The sequence below is a fragment of the Gekko japonicus genome, unplaced genomic scaffold (assembly GCF_001447785.1).
Source record: "Gekko japonicus isolate JY-2015 unplaced genomic scaffold, Gekko_japonicus_V1.1 scaffold15, whole genome shotgun sequence".
In the NCBI taxonomy this organism is placed as follows: domain Eukaryota; kingdom Metazoa; phylum Chordata; class Lepidosauria; order Squamata; family Gekkonidae; genus Gekko; species Gekko japonicus.
Genome location: NW_015165830.1, coordinates 3682164 through 3698219, shown reverse-complemented (window position 1 = coordinate 3698219; position 16056 = coordinate 3682164). Strand labels below are relative to the sequence as shown.

At 40.6% G+C, this 16056-nt stretch overlaps 1 protein-coding gene across 1 annotated transcript in view; it reads right to left on the bottom strand.

The window, feature by feature from the left end:
- The window catches only part of CACNA1G (calcium channel, voltage-dependent, T type, alpha 1G subunit), a 573869-nt gene that overhangs the window by 18388 nt on the left and 539425 nt on the right, over positions 1-16056 (bottom strand). Inside the window, exons 35-37 of the mRNA XM_015410725.1 lie at positions 15710-15850; positions 8258-8392; positions 5073-5262 (exon numbers count right to left, since the gene is read on the bottom strand). Of these exons, the coding sequence (XP_015266211.1) occupies positions 5073-5262; positions 8258-8392; positions 15710-15850 (466 nt within the window). The remainder of the gene's footprint in view (positions 1-5072; positions 5263-8257; positions 8393-15709; positions 15851-16056) is intronic.

The following is a 16056-nucleotide window of genomic DNA, read 5'->3' as shown; positions in this document are numbered from 1 at the left end:
ATGTTCCTCCTCATGTCAATGAAGCACCAAATAAGCTTTGATGAAATCAGCAAAAATTACAGTAACATTTTCTTCAGTGTTCTCACCTTTCCTCTCTGAAACTCAAACCACTCCCAGAAGAAATAGTATCAATTTGTTTTATGCAGGAATTTAGAAATAAGGACCATGTTGGGAATGGTTTGATAGAATCAAAGGACTTCCATTCCAGTTTCCAGAAATATCAGTTGTATCCTGATTTCTCTATGGTATGAAACACTGGTGGGCAAAAAGGAGCTCATGTTCCATCAACAAACAACATAGTGCTTGCTGCTGCTTCCTGGACTATGTGGACCTTGGCTTGATCCACAAGGCAGACTCATGTTCTTAAGCAAGAATGTATACACAGAATCACTTAACATTAAGTGTTAATGCCTTAATTTTGTATGTGTGTGTGTGGTGCGGAGGTAGGGTTGCCAGGTCTGGGTTGGGAAATACCTGGAGACTTTGGGGGTGGAGCCAGGAGAGGGTGGGGTTTGGGGCGGGGAGGGGCCTCAGCATGGTACAAGGCCACAGAGGCCACCCTTCAAAACAGCCATTTTCTCCAGGGAAGCTGATCTCTGTCAGCTGGAGATCAGTTGTAAAAGTGGGAGATCCCCAGGCCCCACCTGGAGGTTGGCAACCGTATGCGGAGGAGGTTGCACTCTTGGTTTGTAGATTTAAAACATTTTGGTGCAGTGTGGAAATTCTGTTTTTAAAAGAAGGCAGACCTTGGAAGATTGAAATAAACTCATTTTTAGTATAAAGCAGTTACGACATTTGCAGTAATTGCCACATTGGCTCATAAAGGAACTACTTATACAAAGCTTTTTCATTGCAAAGAGACCAATGAAGACTCACAGAGTGTTGAAACCTTCTGTGCTTGCACTTTATTAGATCACCGTTCCAGCACTTTAGGATAATTGATAAATTGTTTATGGTTGTTTTTATGAATGGTTTTAATTGTATTTATATATGGATTTTTACGTAAGCCTCCCTGAGCCTACCTTGGCGAGGAAGGCGGGTTATAAAGTGAACTAATAAATAAATAAATAAATAAATATATGTAGGTAGAATGAAGTGTGAAATCAACACCAGTGCTATCTGGATTAAGGTGCAAAATGCAGTGATTTGCCACTGCTGGGTAAAGATATTTTGAAAAGCAATGACTCATGTTACTTTGGTTGTTACATTTGAATCTAAATTATTTCATGTTATGCTGGAGTGCCAAGTTACTCTTGTAATGCCTGACAACTATAGTTTCCACAGTTGTACTCCTGTTGTTAAACTGTAAATATTTCCATCACTATGCAAATTTCAGTATCACTTCAGTAATCTGTTCATATTTTATATCGTTCTGAGCAGTACTCTGAAATCTATGTCCCTGTGGGATGACACTAGGTGAGAATCTTACTTTGAACCTGGAAAATGCCTTTCTACATAGATCAATGAGTCTAATAGACCAATTCTAAACATTTTTACTCAGAAGTAAATCTTGTTCTGTTCAATAGAACTTCCACAGAGTAGTGCTTTATTTTGGTGAAGATAACGAATGTCTTCTAGTTGCTGGGGATTATAAACGTTTTCCTTCCAGTCCATGTCACCATTGAAGAGAACCCAGAACTCAGGCTTGAACAACAGATAGAACAGTTATTGGACTACCACACAAAATAGCAGCCTTGCGTCTCTTCTGCTTCTCCCTTGTAATGTTTAGTGCAGGAATCCACAACCCTGTTGAGCTTGCAGGTATTTTTTGAATTTTGAAACCACAACCACAAAATGGGAGGCAGGGCCAATCACAAAATGGCTGCTGGTGGGGCAATTAGAAAACATCCAGAAGTTTCAAGCCATTCATCCTCCTCTGGGGGCAACTATTTATGAGTGGGCATTCCCTGCAGACCCAAAGATGATGCCACTTGGGATCTTCTGAAACACGTCTTGCTCCAGTGAGGTGCAGGAAAGCCAGACTGGTACTTTGCTTTTAGAAAGTGGATAAGAAGCAAATGGACTCCAGGAACACACTAGTGGGAACCATGCTGCTTTAGTGTGATGTTGTGTTATTCTGTGGCAAGTTTTCCTGTGCATGATCCATTTCATTAGCTGGATCTTAGAGCTGGGGTAAATTTGCAGTGTAATAGCATTATTCAGAGTGTGGTGTAGTGGTTAGAGTGTTGGAATAAGATTGGGAAGACCCAAAGTCAAACATCTACTCTGTCATGAAATATTGCTGGGTGACTTTGGGCTACTCACTTTCTCACATCCTAACCTGTTGTAGTGACGATAAAACAGATATGGGGGGAATCATGTATGCTGCCCTGAACTCCTTGGATGAAGGGCTGAATAAGGATGTCATGGACAGATCATGCCATACTGTTTATCACTTGACATCATTACAGAAAGGTGAGTAGTGGCAGAAAGAGAAATAGAGGGTTGCTGATTTTGATGGCAGCCCCGTGCCTGCCAATTCCTTTAATGTCTGATGTCAACATTGTTGGAAATGTATGTGTTTACAAGGTCTGATGATTCAGTCATTATAGGGTTAACTTGTATTCCTAGTTTGCTATTGTTTAGACTGACCTGGAAGGGATACCTGGCACTGAGCCAATGGGGAATTAGCCCGGGAAAAGTAGCTTCTACTGTGATACAGATTGGTCATTTGTTTCAGGTGACTTCCTTTCTAGGGGTCAAGAAGAAGGAGAGATTCTCCAGTATCTGTGTGCTTGTCTTAAGTATAGGCAGCTTAGAAATGTAGCTCTTAGTGTTATGTTGATTTGTAGTAATCCCGTGAACCCTTTACCCTTAGAATTAAAGGTTTTTAAAAGCAAAGAAATCTCTTCTTTCCAATAGAGCAAGATCCATCAAATAGTCTGAGTATTAAACAATTTTTGACTATTTTACAACAAACATAACAACATAAGAACATAAGAGATGCCAATGTTGGATCAGGCCAAAGGCCCATCCAGTCCAACACTCTGTATCCCACAGTGGCCAGAAATACCAGTGCCATCAGGAGGTCCAGCAGTGGGGCCAGGACATTAGAAGCCCCCTCCCACTGTTGACCCCCCCAAGCACCTAGATGACAGAGCATCACTTGCCCCAGAGTCCCTATCTATACCTTGTGGCTAGTAGCCACTGATGGACCTCTGCTCCATATGCTTATCTAATTCCCTTTTGAAGCCATCCATGCTTGTAGCTGCCACCACTTCCTGTGGCAGTGAATTCCAAGTGTTAATCACTCTTTGGGTGAAGAAGTACTTCCTTTTATCTGTTCTAACCCGACCGCTCAGCAATTTCATGGAGTGCCCACGGGTTCTTGTATTGTGAGAAAGGGAGAAAAGTACCTCTTTCTCTACCTGCTCTTTCCCATGCATAATCTTATAAACCTCAATCATGTCACCCCTCAGTCGTCGTTTCTCCAAGCTAAAGAGCCCTAAGTGCCTTAACCTTTCCTCATAGGGAAAGTGTTCCAACCCTTTTATCATTCGAGTTGCTCTTTTCTGCACTTTTTCCAAAGCTATAATATACTTTTTAAGGTGTGGTGACCAGAATTGCACACAGTATTCCAGATGAGGTCGCACCATTGATTTATATAGGGGCATTATGATCTTGGCTGATCTGTTTTCAATACCCTTCCTAATAATCCCCAGCATAGCATTGGCCTTCTTTATTGCAGTCACACACTGTCTCGACATTTTCAGTGAGTTATCTACTACAACTCCAAGATCTCTCTCTTGATCAGTCTCTGCCAGTTCAGACCCCATCAACGTGTATTTATATTTAGGATTTTTGGCACTGTAATCCTGTGATTATTCCCTCAAATCAGTGGTACCACTTCCAGCCATTGCTACTCACACATTATAGAACTATTCTGTTTACTTTTCAATCAATATCATATTATTCCTGCATTTTTAGTGCTCTGAAGAACAATTATGCTGTCATTCCTAATAGAGAGAGAATCTTAGTAGAAGTCCATATTTTCTAGCAACCATGCTTAGTAGGGTCACCAGGCCACAGCCAGCAACTCCCGGGAGGAATTGGTGGTGGTGGTGGCATCATGCTGGATCACTGATGTCACTTCTGGTAAAAACTGCAAGGGACAACTTTAGACACTCTAGCATTTGCAAAAACTCTATGGGTTTATTAGTGCACCTACCATGTTACTTCCAGTTTTCACCAGAAGTGACATAACATGCCAGCATGACTCTGGCTTGTGATCCCCCCTGTTTCCTCCTGCCAGAGCCTCAAGTACCAACAGGAGAAGGGTGCTTGTGAAGCCCAAGTCATGTCACATGTTGCATCTAGGGTGCAGGGGCAATGGTCACTTCCAGGAAATCTTAATATTATGGCTCGAAACATCTTCTTTTAACCCCTCCCCCTTTTAAAAACATTCCACCTGATGAGGAACTACAAAATCTTGCACATTGTTTTATTTATTTTGAAATTTATATCCCCCCCTTTCTGCCCCCACAAGGGCCTTTTACACTTGTTTCTATTAAAAGGTAGTATCTGGCTTCTTCTTGGATTCTGCTTTGGACCAAGGCAGCTACATGCAACCTCTACCTATAAGCCTAATTACATTTTTAATTATTTGAAAAATGTTAATGCTATGTGTTCAGAGACCTGTCCAAGATGGTTCACAAAGTTAAAATAAATTAAATAAATTTGTAAAAATAAAAGCACGTAACCAAGCCGCAACAGCCCTTTTTCTCCAGGAAAAGTTGCTCCAGGTAAGGAGAATTTAGAGCACAGAAACAATAAGGGATACGTAAATATAATCCTTTCCTCATCCATTGCTGCTAACCCCTATTGCCCCCAAAACACACATACAAAACATGTGGGATGGTGGTATTGTACAGAAGTGGCAAAGAAAAAGTTAAACATCTTTCCTTCCCTGCTACAAAAAGCCAGCAAGTGAATTAAACACATTTGCACCTAGTGCCTAATTCAGCCCAAAAGACTTGCAGTGCCAACCTAATCAGCTCAACGCAGGATCCTATTCAATGGGGCACCTTTACATCTGAGCTCCTATGGCATTTTCTGAGACAAACTCTTTGTACCTGACTGAGATTTTTGATGGGATGGGTTCTTTTCTGTAGAGGAAACTTCATAGGTGCCAGTATCGGGACTCTGGAACATATAGCTGTCATTTGGCAAAGAGTGGGTGCGGCCCACAGTAGGCTTCCTTACACTCAGCAGATCCTTGCTTGGAGAGAGAGTCAGAGGGTCATTCCCCGAGGGAAGATCAGTCTGCAAAAAAGAAAGAAAGAAAGAGAGACATTACAGAACTGGAAAAGGAGCTGCCTATGGGAACTTTTGAGTGACAGCCACTGCAACAGACATGAGATACAGACAGCATGCATGTTATTTGGATGTACACATTCTACAGAAACCAAATGGAATTTGCATGAATGAGTTGACCAGGAAGTAATAGCCAGAATTTTATATTGATAATAAATCACCACACACAGGATGAATCACATCTGAAGACGGAAAAAAGTACAATACAAGGAAACTGAAAAACAACACTGCAATTATAAACCATGACTATTTCAGGATTAATTGAAATACAAGCATCATGCCTCAAGGTCTAGTAACAGTTGCATGCTTTGCCAGACTTTAGTCATTTAAAATGAGAAATAAAAATCCCTCCATTTCCCTAATGAGTGAAACTTTGCAGGGGTATGTACATAAAATTAGAAGCAGGGAGAGAGTGTATTTTATGGAAGGCATTTCCTATTTTGATCTTCTTTGACTCTGTGTTGCTTAAAAATAGGCTAAAGAGAAAAGCAGAAGTGCAAAGCGACTTCAATGGTGTATTTCCAACAAGAAAAATACATTTAAAAAAAAGATTATGTTTTGATGCTAAAAATGGACTGTGATAATATTGTTCAATTAAGTGAGTGACTGATCTTTTTCCTTCTTTCATAGTAGCTGGGAAACTATCAGCCAAAAGATCTTTTGCATTACAATTCTTAAGGTTTTCCTAATTTATTTCTCTAATGGTGAAACAAAATTTAATTAGTATGCATGGAAAAAAAGTATAGGTTTAGTCAATCAAACAGAACTTCTCTGCTATGAAGAATGAATTTCACTCTTCATTAATCTGATGATTTAGGTACAAGGTTCTTTTATATCTAATAACTCAAATGAACACAGTCAGTTCTGTTTTTGTTTTGAAACCCTATACAGCTGATGTGTCAGCTGAGCAAATATTACATTGAGTTCAGTGGAATTTTCTTTCTGTTACAACTTGGATGGTTTCAACAAGTATATTTTAAATTGGAGGGGGGAGGAATGCAAGGTGAGACTGACATCCATCATTCTGCTCAAGGTATGTTCGTACCAGCACCCTCTGGCAGTTCTTAGTATATTCCCCAGATCTGTATTCCTTGGTCGGCTCATGCAGTGTTTTGAGTATTTATTCTTATATATCTTTTTTCTCCTCTCATAATTAGTCAGCTATGTTTTGTATGATGAAGCTGGGTTTGTGGGTTTTCCAAAAATGCCAAATGTGTACAAAAGTGTGTGACCCTACTGAAAGTATTAAATGTGCTGAATTGTGCAAAGTACAACAAATATGTAGGAGGGAGTCTTATTCAATGTCAAGGAAGCACTGTGAAACAGCTAGAGCGTCTACAAGGTCAGGAGGAAACAGAGTGAAAGTGGAAATTAGTGAATATGTCAACATGTGTGCAATGATAATAAAAATATTAAAGAACCTAGATAATGTTAGAGGAAGAAGGACTGCTGGAATAAGGGACACTGCAAATAACTATTTGTAGTGTTGAGGGACATTGGGGTAAGGTCAAAACCTGTTTTATGACACACTACCTATTTCTAAAACAGTACAAGTGGAAGGCAGGTTGGAGCAAGACATGGGATTAGTTGTAGATGGCACAACCCCCTAGTTGCTAGTTCAATTCATGGGAAAATCAGCTGGTACAACCATACCCATAGTTCTTAAGTTGAGAGTCAATTTATTTCCCAGTTTGGATATATCTGACACAAGTGCGGAAACAAACGTTCACCATAAATTCATTTCTCAGAATATCTTACCCACTTGTAAAAAAATAGGATTTCAACAGCAAAAGTAAAAACAAAAACAAAGATCTTACAGTGATGAACATGAATGATATATCAAAAAGTGTTGCTAAAAATTCAAGATTCAACATTAATTTTTGAAATTTGTTTATAGTCCTCTGTATTTAACACCCAAACAGCAGTCATATTTTGACTAATGTGAGATGCCTTGAGATAAACTCCCAATGAAATGACTGGCATACAACCTTCTGAAAATAATACATGGGACTTTAAGGTCGGTTAGATCCAGAAACCTACTTCAATATTTATCATGATTGAGGTCAGTTATTAGGTCTCCTTGTCTCCTGCTTTTTGAAATAATATGGTTCATTCAAAACCATTCAGTGCTGTATTCCAAGTCTTTTGCATATGATGCCATGAAGCATGATGGGAAATACTGTCACGGTTTAAAGGGGATGTGTCCTAAAATAAGTAATAACTGTGATGGCAATCTACTAGAATGGCAGAAAATTCATCAACACAACACACAGCTAAAGGTAGGTATGTGAACAGGAGAAAACAAGGATGAATCCACTAAATGTTGGAAGAGAAGTTATGTCTGTTGTACAGCAGAAATAAAGCACTTGATCACTATACATCAGCTAAAAATGTCTAATGTTTCAAGGAGCGGATGGTTAAAGCAGGGCTCAAAATACTGGTTACATGTTTAGTAATTAACTCCCCCCCAACTCTTTATTCTAAAATGTCTGATCAAAATGGACACCAAGTGTATAACACAAGCTGCATTGTTTGTTAGCTTACGTTCAAAATTGATAATGGGACTCACTGCCAGACCATCTAGACATCTTTTTTTTTTAGAATAGTTTACATTCAACGGAACAGAACTAAGTGGGGTCTTTTATGTCATGGCATTTTCTTTATGTCCATAAACAATGACTTGCCTCTGATGCTGTGGGATAGACCAGATTAATTTTTCCAGGAAAAATGTGTATATTAATAAATAAATAAATAAATCAACTTCAGAGGTAATATTTATATTAACCCAAAATGGAATGGTATGATAGAAAAAGCTTTGTTCAAATGAAAGGTAATGCGTTAGATAAAAATATTGTTCATCTGAAAATGCCATAGCTATTTCCCACTTGATAACAGTATTTAGAACCCTGTAAACATCAGAATATACAGTGACCAGTGTATGTACATTGTTTTCCGGGGCATTAAGTAAGAATGTGTTATTATCATCAGGAAAAGAGTCATCCGTCAGAGCTAAGGACCAGGAATTTTCAGACAGAATATCTGACGTCAGAGACAGAGCCTCCATCTCAGCTAGAGGGATCTAAACAAGGGAGAGATGATCAGACATAAGAAACCAGGACACATGTAAATGCCTTTGAGAGAAAAAAGAAAGCGATCATCATCATAATCAGCTAAAGATTAAGGTATTTCCCCTTATAATAAGAGCATTTCTGTCATTCAAATTATTGTGTGGATAAAGCCACAAGGAAATGGAGCTAAAGCTTCCCTCTCCCCTCCATTTATTCTAAAAGGCTTACAAATAATGTAAGATGGAAATCACCAACTGTGCACTAAAGATGCACTGATTAATTTAATCTTTTGAGGGACAAACTGAGAGAGTTATAGCCTCAGTGGCTCAAGAATTAATTTTTAAAACCTAGACTAATTACATTTAAATGTTACATGCTTTTCGGAAACACCATTGTTCTCTAATCTCCCTGTTTCCAAAAGCTATGATAATATTCTCTTTGTGTTTGTTCAGTGGCTCAGGTGCTATTTCTTTTTAAAAAAGTGGTGCAGGCTGAGATCCAAAGAGCTACTTTAGGTGTACCGAAGAGCTCGGCACCATAGAATATTTTTTTTAAAAAAACAGCAGTCCTCTATGCCTTATCCCAACCTGCTTTTGACAGTCCCCTCATTTCAAAAGCTCCCTTATTAAGCATGCTGAGCTAGTTACACAGTTCTTTGGATTCTGACCACTATTTAAATGCTAGATGCTTAATCCAAAACTCCACTGTAGATCACCTTTGTCAGATCTCCACCTCAGCTCTACACCCAAGAAACTAGAACAGGCTGGGTTTACAGTGTTCCTTTAGATTCTTTCACAACTGTTACATTAAATACTCAATACCAGTAACAATGCCCTGAGCATTTTATGTGTGTTTCTAAAGAGGCACATTGATTTTGCCAACTCCCTTTCCCCTTGAAAATTTTAAATACACACAAACATGCACACATTCCTGGGAGTAAGAACCATTGGGTATGATGGCACTTTCTTCTGAGTAGACCTACATGGGATTGCTCCCTTAGGGCCCATTAATTTTCCCTTTAATTAACCAATCAGGGTGGTTAAAGTGTATCTTCCAACCATAGTTGCATGTCTACAAGCAGGGCTTTTTTTGTAGTAAAAGCCCAGCAGGAACTCATTAGCATGCTAGTCCACACCCAACAGCAGAAACTCATTAGCATATTAGGCCACACCCCTGACAGTGCAGCTCATTGGCATATTAGGCCACACCCCAGTTTCATGTTTGTGCATATGTGCTTACGAAAAACATCCGGTTTGCAACGGGATGTGGACAGGCGCCGTATGCCACGGGAGACTAGTGCTCCTGTGATCAGACGCCTGCCCGTGCTGCACGTTTTCCGGATACTAGTGCACTTTCCTTGGTACTTTTAAACTCCGCATCTTCGGTAGGACGCCACGGGTGCACTATGCTTCCCAGATGTTGCGGTATGATTGCACCCCGAAAATCCACCCGACATTCGTGCCTTTCACACGGTGAAATCTCTGTGTGACCGGGGCCATTTTGTATCAAATGTCAGATAAGTTGAGATCTTCATCCAGAATTCAGTGATCCCATTGTCCTATGAGTTTAGGGTTTAATTCCATTACCAACATAAAAAAACCTGAGCCTAGATGAGAAGCCTAATCTTTTATTGTAACATCCTCTTTAAGAAATATTTTTTTAAAAAATCTCGGGGTATCCAATCACAGAGCAATGTATTGCTTTGCATTTTATGGACCATTGCAGACTCTACTGTAAATACTCCGTCAAAGTGTACTCATTAATAATAGCAGAGCTAATGCTGCCATCATTCTCTAAGCAATATATTTGATGACCTTAATGTCAGATGCTGAATTTGACATTAAGGTGAATTTCTTAATGCTGAATTTCTAAGCAATCTTCCCATGATTTGGTGTCTCATTAATGGATTTCAGTGTGGTTCTCAATAGGTGCAGATGGCTTTCCTCTTTTGTAGGAAACATCTAGAATTATTACTACTACATCAAGATATGTATCCATGTCCTCTTACCTAATGTCTCATTTTTTTACAAGCATTAGAGCTTTTACTTTAAGTGCTCAAGCCAGTGGTGCCCACTGGTAATAAATCATTCAGGCAACCAGGGCTTGGTTTATTTATTCCAGAGATGAGTTCAGTTTCATAGACTAAGTGGACTAAAGACACCTAGTGATCACTGAATGAACCTCATTTGGATTACTGAATGTTTAGACATGTATCCATTAATCTACTTGTTTTCTGAACTGAAGTTGTGCTAAATAGCTGGATCTGAAGCTAAGAAATTATGAAATACAGTTAGCTTAATTATGAAATAGTTAGCTTAATTATGAAATTAATTATGAAATTAGTTTAATTATTAAGAAATTATGAAATGCAGTTTCCAGTAAGGCTTTCTGAATAAATTGTATAGTAAATTGACAGGGGGGGAAATACAGTGTTTATGATACCCAAGTAATTCTGCTCTGATTGTATACAGAATTAAAATTGGAGACTGAATGTTATATAACAACTTTAAACCACCACAACAAGAAGAAATCTCTGCTTGCAACAGATGAGAATAAATTGGTATTATCAACTCTATGCAATTTTCAAACATGAAAAGAAAGAAGAGGTGAAATGATCATCAGAGATCACTAGTTGAATAGCTTATTAAGGGTGCTTTTAAAAAAAAGAGATATGGGCATAATGTGAGAACTAGAATGTATGAGAGAAGAGCCACATGTTCTGCCATACATAGATCTTCTTATACAGAGTGATATGTGAATATTCTGGCACAACTTTGTATTTTGAAAGTAAAATGAGAAGAGGACCCTGTCACATAATCCTGAACATGTTTACATGGAAGAACATCCCACAAAGTTCAATAGGATGAATCTCCTAGTTAGTGTATTTAGTCTGAGGGTTGCTTGATGCAACACAAAAAAGAGATCCCCATGGTGAACACCATAATGCTTTCAGGGGAGCTATCCACAAGTGTTTGCAGGAGAATCAATGGTTGCTTAAGTGTTGGAAAGAGTATGGTTGTAGGATTCATTATTTACTGTGTTTTAAGATGTATACATGTACCTTGCCAGAAGCTGGTGGTCAGTGTTTGGGACTGCCTGGCACCTAGTTCAGAAGAGACAAGCATTGAAAGCTGGATCGGAAATGGGCAATATGGTATAATGCCTTCCTTCCTTCCTTCCTTCCTTGAAAACAGCAATATCTTCCTTCCTTCCTTCCTTCCTTCCTTCCTTCCTTCCTTCCTTCCTTAAATTTATAGACTGCCCTTCTCTGAATATACAGAGCTCAGGTTGGTAAACAACAGTAAAAAAAATACAGTAAAACAGGTCTGACAATTCAATAAATAACTAAAACAGTCTAAAACTTCAGTTCCAAGATTATTTCACTGTGTCGCAGGGGAGGCAGAGACAGAGTAAGATGAAAGGAGAAAGGGAGTGCCAGACAAGATGGTGCCCATCACTGTCCTCAATCGAAAGCCTAGCGGAACATCTCTGCCTTGCAAGCCCTGCAGAACTACATTAGGTCCCACATGCCATGGATGTTATTTGCTAGAGAGTTCCACTAGGTAGGAGCCAGGGCCGAGAAAGCTCTGGCCCTGGTCAAGGACAGCCAGATGTTTTTTGGGCTGGGGAACACCAGCAAGTTGTTCTCAGCAGACCGTAAAGGTCTTTGGGGGACATACCAGAGGAGGTGATCCAGAAGATACATGGGTTCCACATATCAAGGCCTTGAAGGTCAATGCCAAAACACTGAACCTGACTCGGTACTCCACTGGGAGCCAGTGCAGCTGACACAGCACAGATTGAATATGTGCTGTCCAGCAACACTCTAAAATACCATGCATAGGAAGAAAGTATCTATCCTAATTTAAGTTACTTTTGAAAATGAGATTTCCACCTTCATCCTTAGGGGTGTACTACAAATGATGTTGGACTTCTACAGTTAGAATTTCAGAAGTGTTGTTTGGCATAAAAAACAATCATGGGCTGCGGGCACACCGGCAGGAAAATGCGGGGGAGGGGGAGGCGTGGCTGTTTGCCCCGGGGCTAAAAACTGCGCGGTTGCATGAGCAGACCTACCGTGGAGGTCCCGTGGTAGGGGGGAGGTGCTGATCACTCCACAGTCCTGCGGCATGGCAAAGAAGCGGGGCGTGGGGCAAACGGGGTTGTTGTTTTTTTTTAACTCAAATGTGCGCATGCTCCCTTGGGTGCTTGTGCGCATCCGTGGAGACTTTGAAAAAAAACACCCTTTTTGCGAGGGGACATGGGCGGGCGCCAGAACGACCACCGGAAACACGATCAGACGCCCGCCCTTGCCCCACGGTTTCAGGAAACTAGTACCTCCGAGGTACTAGTTTTTTACCGCGCATCTTCCGCAGGAAGCCTCAGGTTCGCCACGGGAGCTCGACGCTTCCCAGACGTGGTGGTGAGATCGTGCCCGGAAAATCCGCCTATCTTCCGTCCCTCTAGCGGACCTAATGCTCCGTGTGACCGCAGCCATGGTTAACTTTTAATATGGATCAGGGCTATAATGCTGCAGAGCATTAACTCTTCCCCCTTCCAGCATTTCCCCTTGGAAATGGCTTCCTCTGTGCTGCTTTAAGCTCTGACAGGGAAAAAAGGCAAGCACAGTATTCCCCCCCCCCCCACTGAAGCTAACAGCAGTCTAGGGGTACCATTTCAGATCAAAAACATTTTTTCTCAACACCCAAGTCTCAATGCAGGTTGGTTCCTCTGGCTGCTTTTTAGGGTCATATAATATATCTGGAGTTCCAGTCACAGAATTCCAGCATCACATGTACTTTGGCTCTAACCAGCTGCATTACCTGGTAAGGTATGAAGCCAAAAGTGTGATCCCATATAACAGGATTCAGGTGTTATAGGTTATACATTGTAAATCCTCTGGCACAAATATTTACAACTGGGAGCATTCAGATGCCTCAAACAGTTTTGCTACTGCCTCACTCTTAAACTCCCCGTGGAAGTCAGGCTTCAATCAATGGCTGAGGCTGACATGTGGAGACTGCTGTCTGAACCCCTCTCTTCATTACCAGCACGATTGATTGCTTCAGCCAGTGCCTACAATCAATGCATCAAAATTAGTTGCTGAAATGATCAGATCTGGAATTATGTAACCGTGGGCACCAATCACAATGGCTGTCTTTTGTAAGGGGATTGACTCTACATTGCTAGTGTTATACCTCTTTCATCAGTGCTAAGTGCACAAAACTGACAGCACAAAACTCAGTGCACAAAACTGACAGCAAGAAGGCTTCAATAAAGGAACCCAGATGGAGTTTTCCACTTTAGCTCTCCTTTTCTTGTTAAATCCATTGTAAGAGCAGAAAAAGAAAAAATATCTGAATAGCAATGCAGGAGAATAAAAGTCCAGTTGAGGAGAAAAATTGAGCTCATTTGTCTTGAATAATATGCACACTTGTATTTGGGTCAACAGGGGAATGAACATTCATTCATGTATGTGCAGGAGTAAAACAAGGTGTGCTACAGTAGTCCACCCCCATAGCTGCATTAGCAACTCACAGCTGAAAAATCATGCACAACTGTGACTTGTGTATGAGCCAGGTATGATCCTTTTCCATGTGCAGCCTTTTCAGAAGTCTTTCTCCTTAGCAGCAGACTGGAGAAACTGCAAAGCATTTTTCTTTTTAAAAAAATCCCTCCTAGCAGCAGCTGTTTATGCTCTCTGCCAAAATGAAGTTATACTGCTTCTTCTTTTACACGTTTAAGGAGCAAGGACTAGGTTGGATGTGGGTCAGATGTAACACAATGACACATGAGTTGTGGGTTCTTCTCAGTTCCTGCACATGTGATGCCAACTTAGGACTTAAGTATATGTGGAGGGCCCATGAGCCATTTTCTCAGTCTGAAACAGTTCAGGGGGCACTATTGGGCTTGTTGAGGAATTCCATGTATATCCCTGAAACATGTGGGTTTCTTTAAAGTGTGCACCCCCCGGGACTGTTTTGGTTAGGAAAATGGCACAGGGGGCAATGCTGAAGCTGCTGCTCCAAGAGCACTGTAGCCTTGATCTAACATGGGCACTGCAGAAGCAGGAATTAATGGAGAACCCACAACTCGTGTGTCATTGTGTTACATCTGACACAGGGTGAGTAAAGGACTAGTCCAGTGCAGCACAAAGTACCCATTGCAACGTCTAGGAAAAATGTTTTACTAGCATCTTCCTCTTTTTCATGAATGAGTCTGACCCATTCAGGGTAGGAGTAGGACTGAAAGTTCCCAGTAGCTTATGATTCTCTCCCTTTTTCTTTCAGATATCTGTCCAGAATTGCACGGCTCCCCATGCACACTGTTCCTCATGGGAAGTAAAATACACATGTACCTTTCACGGAAAAAGCAACTGGGGGGAATAGTGGGGAATTTTTTTAAAAAAATTGATCTTGCTTCTCATTAGTCCTCTCCTCTGTCTGAAGGCACTCACAGCTGTTTTGCCTAATAAAGGATCCCATGGGAGGGAATCCTTGCACAAGAAGGATGCTGATACAGTATGCAAGCAAAGAGGGTTTTAAAAAAAACCCACTCCAATAGAATTCCTTTATCAGGAGTACTTTCTGGAGCACAAACAACTACCCAAAGCTAGTGGCTAGCCCAATTAATGGGCACACTATTTTGTTCTGATAGTAAAGTCTTAACCGATTAGCATAATTTGACCCAAACAGGAAATGGATTTTAATAGATGCATCATGTATTCCTAGACAGAGCTAACGATAACCCAGTGCCCTGATAATGCTGGTGTAAGGTTACATCATGCATTCTGAGACAATTAACATATTAAACAAGGTGATGTCCCGTCCCCCCCGTACAGACATCCACATATCTTGACTTCAGGATGCAAGCAGGCCAATAACTCATTCCTAATATCTTAATATAGCCCCCCAGACTTTAACATCAATTTCCTTGCACAGGAATGGAAATGTTCACAGGATCAACATCGCACCTTTATGCAATTTTAATGACACTGCTATAAATACCTACCAACATGGGAATACAAAATACTAGTTTTCTTAACATGTCTATGGCTGCAATCTGGTGCACATTTACTTGGGAGTAAGTCCCAATGAAATCAGAGGGGCTTACTTCTGATTGAGCATGCACAGGACTGGGCTGTAAATATTTTCCTCAATTTAAAGCAAAACAAAATGCATTTGCTACGACACATATGTAGTTGAGATGCTTTCTGGTTTGATACCCTCCCTACTTTAGAATGAAAAAGAAAACGTCTTTTTTTTGTTCATAAACGTTTCGATCCAAATTTAGACAGAAATCTTGCAGGAAATTAGTAATATATTAACCTGTTTCTCAGAGCTGTAATTTTCAGTAGTTGGAAGGGCATAATGATGGCACACAGAGCCTGACAGGTTGTCCATCAGCTTCAGCTCTCCTTCCAAAGATTCCTGGATCAGCAGTGATATGGTATCAAACAAGTGTCTTTCCTGGGAGGAGTGCCATATAGCATGCAGAAGGGTAAGCCAGGCCAGAGAGAGGGAGGGAGGGAGAGGGAGAGGGAGAGGGAGAGAGAATATATGTGTGAGAGAGACAGAAAAGGGGAAGAAAGAGACAGGAACAGGGGGGAAAAAAAGTTTTCAGACAGAACAGCAGTTGGGGAAATGGCCAGGAAGGAAGAGACAGAGACAGAGAG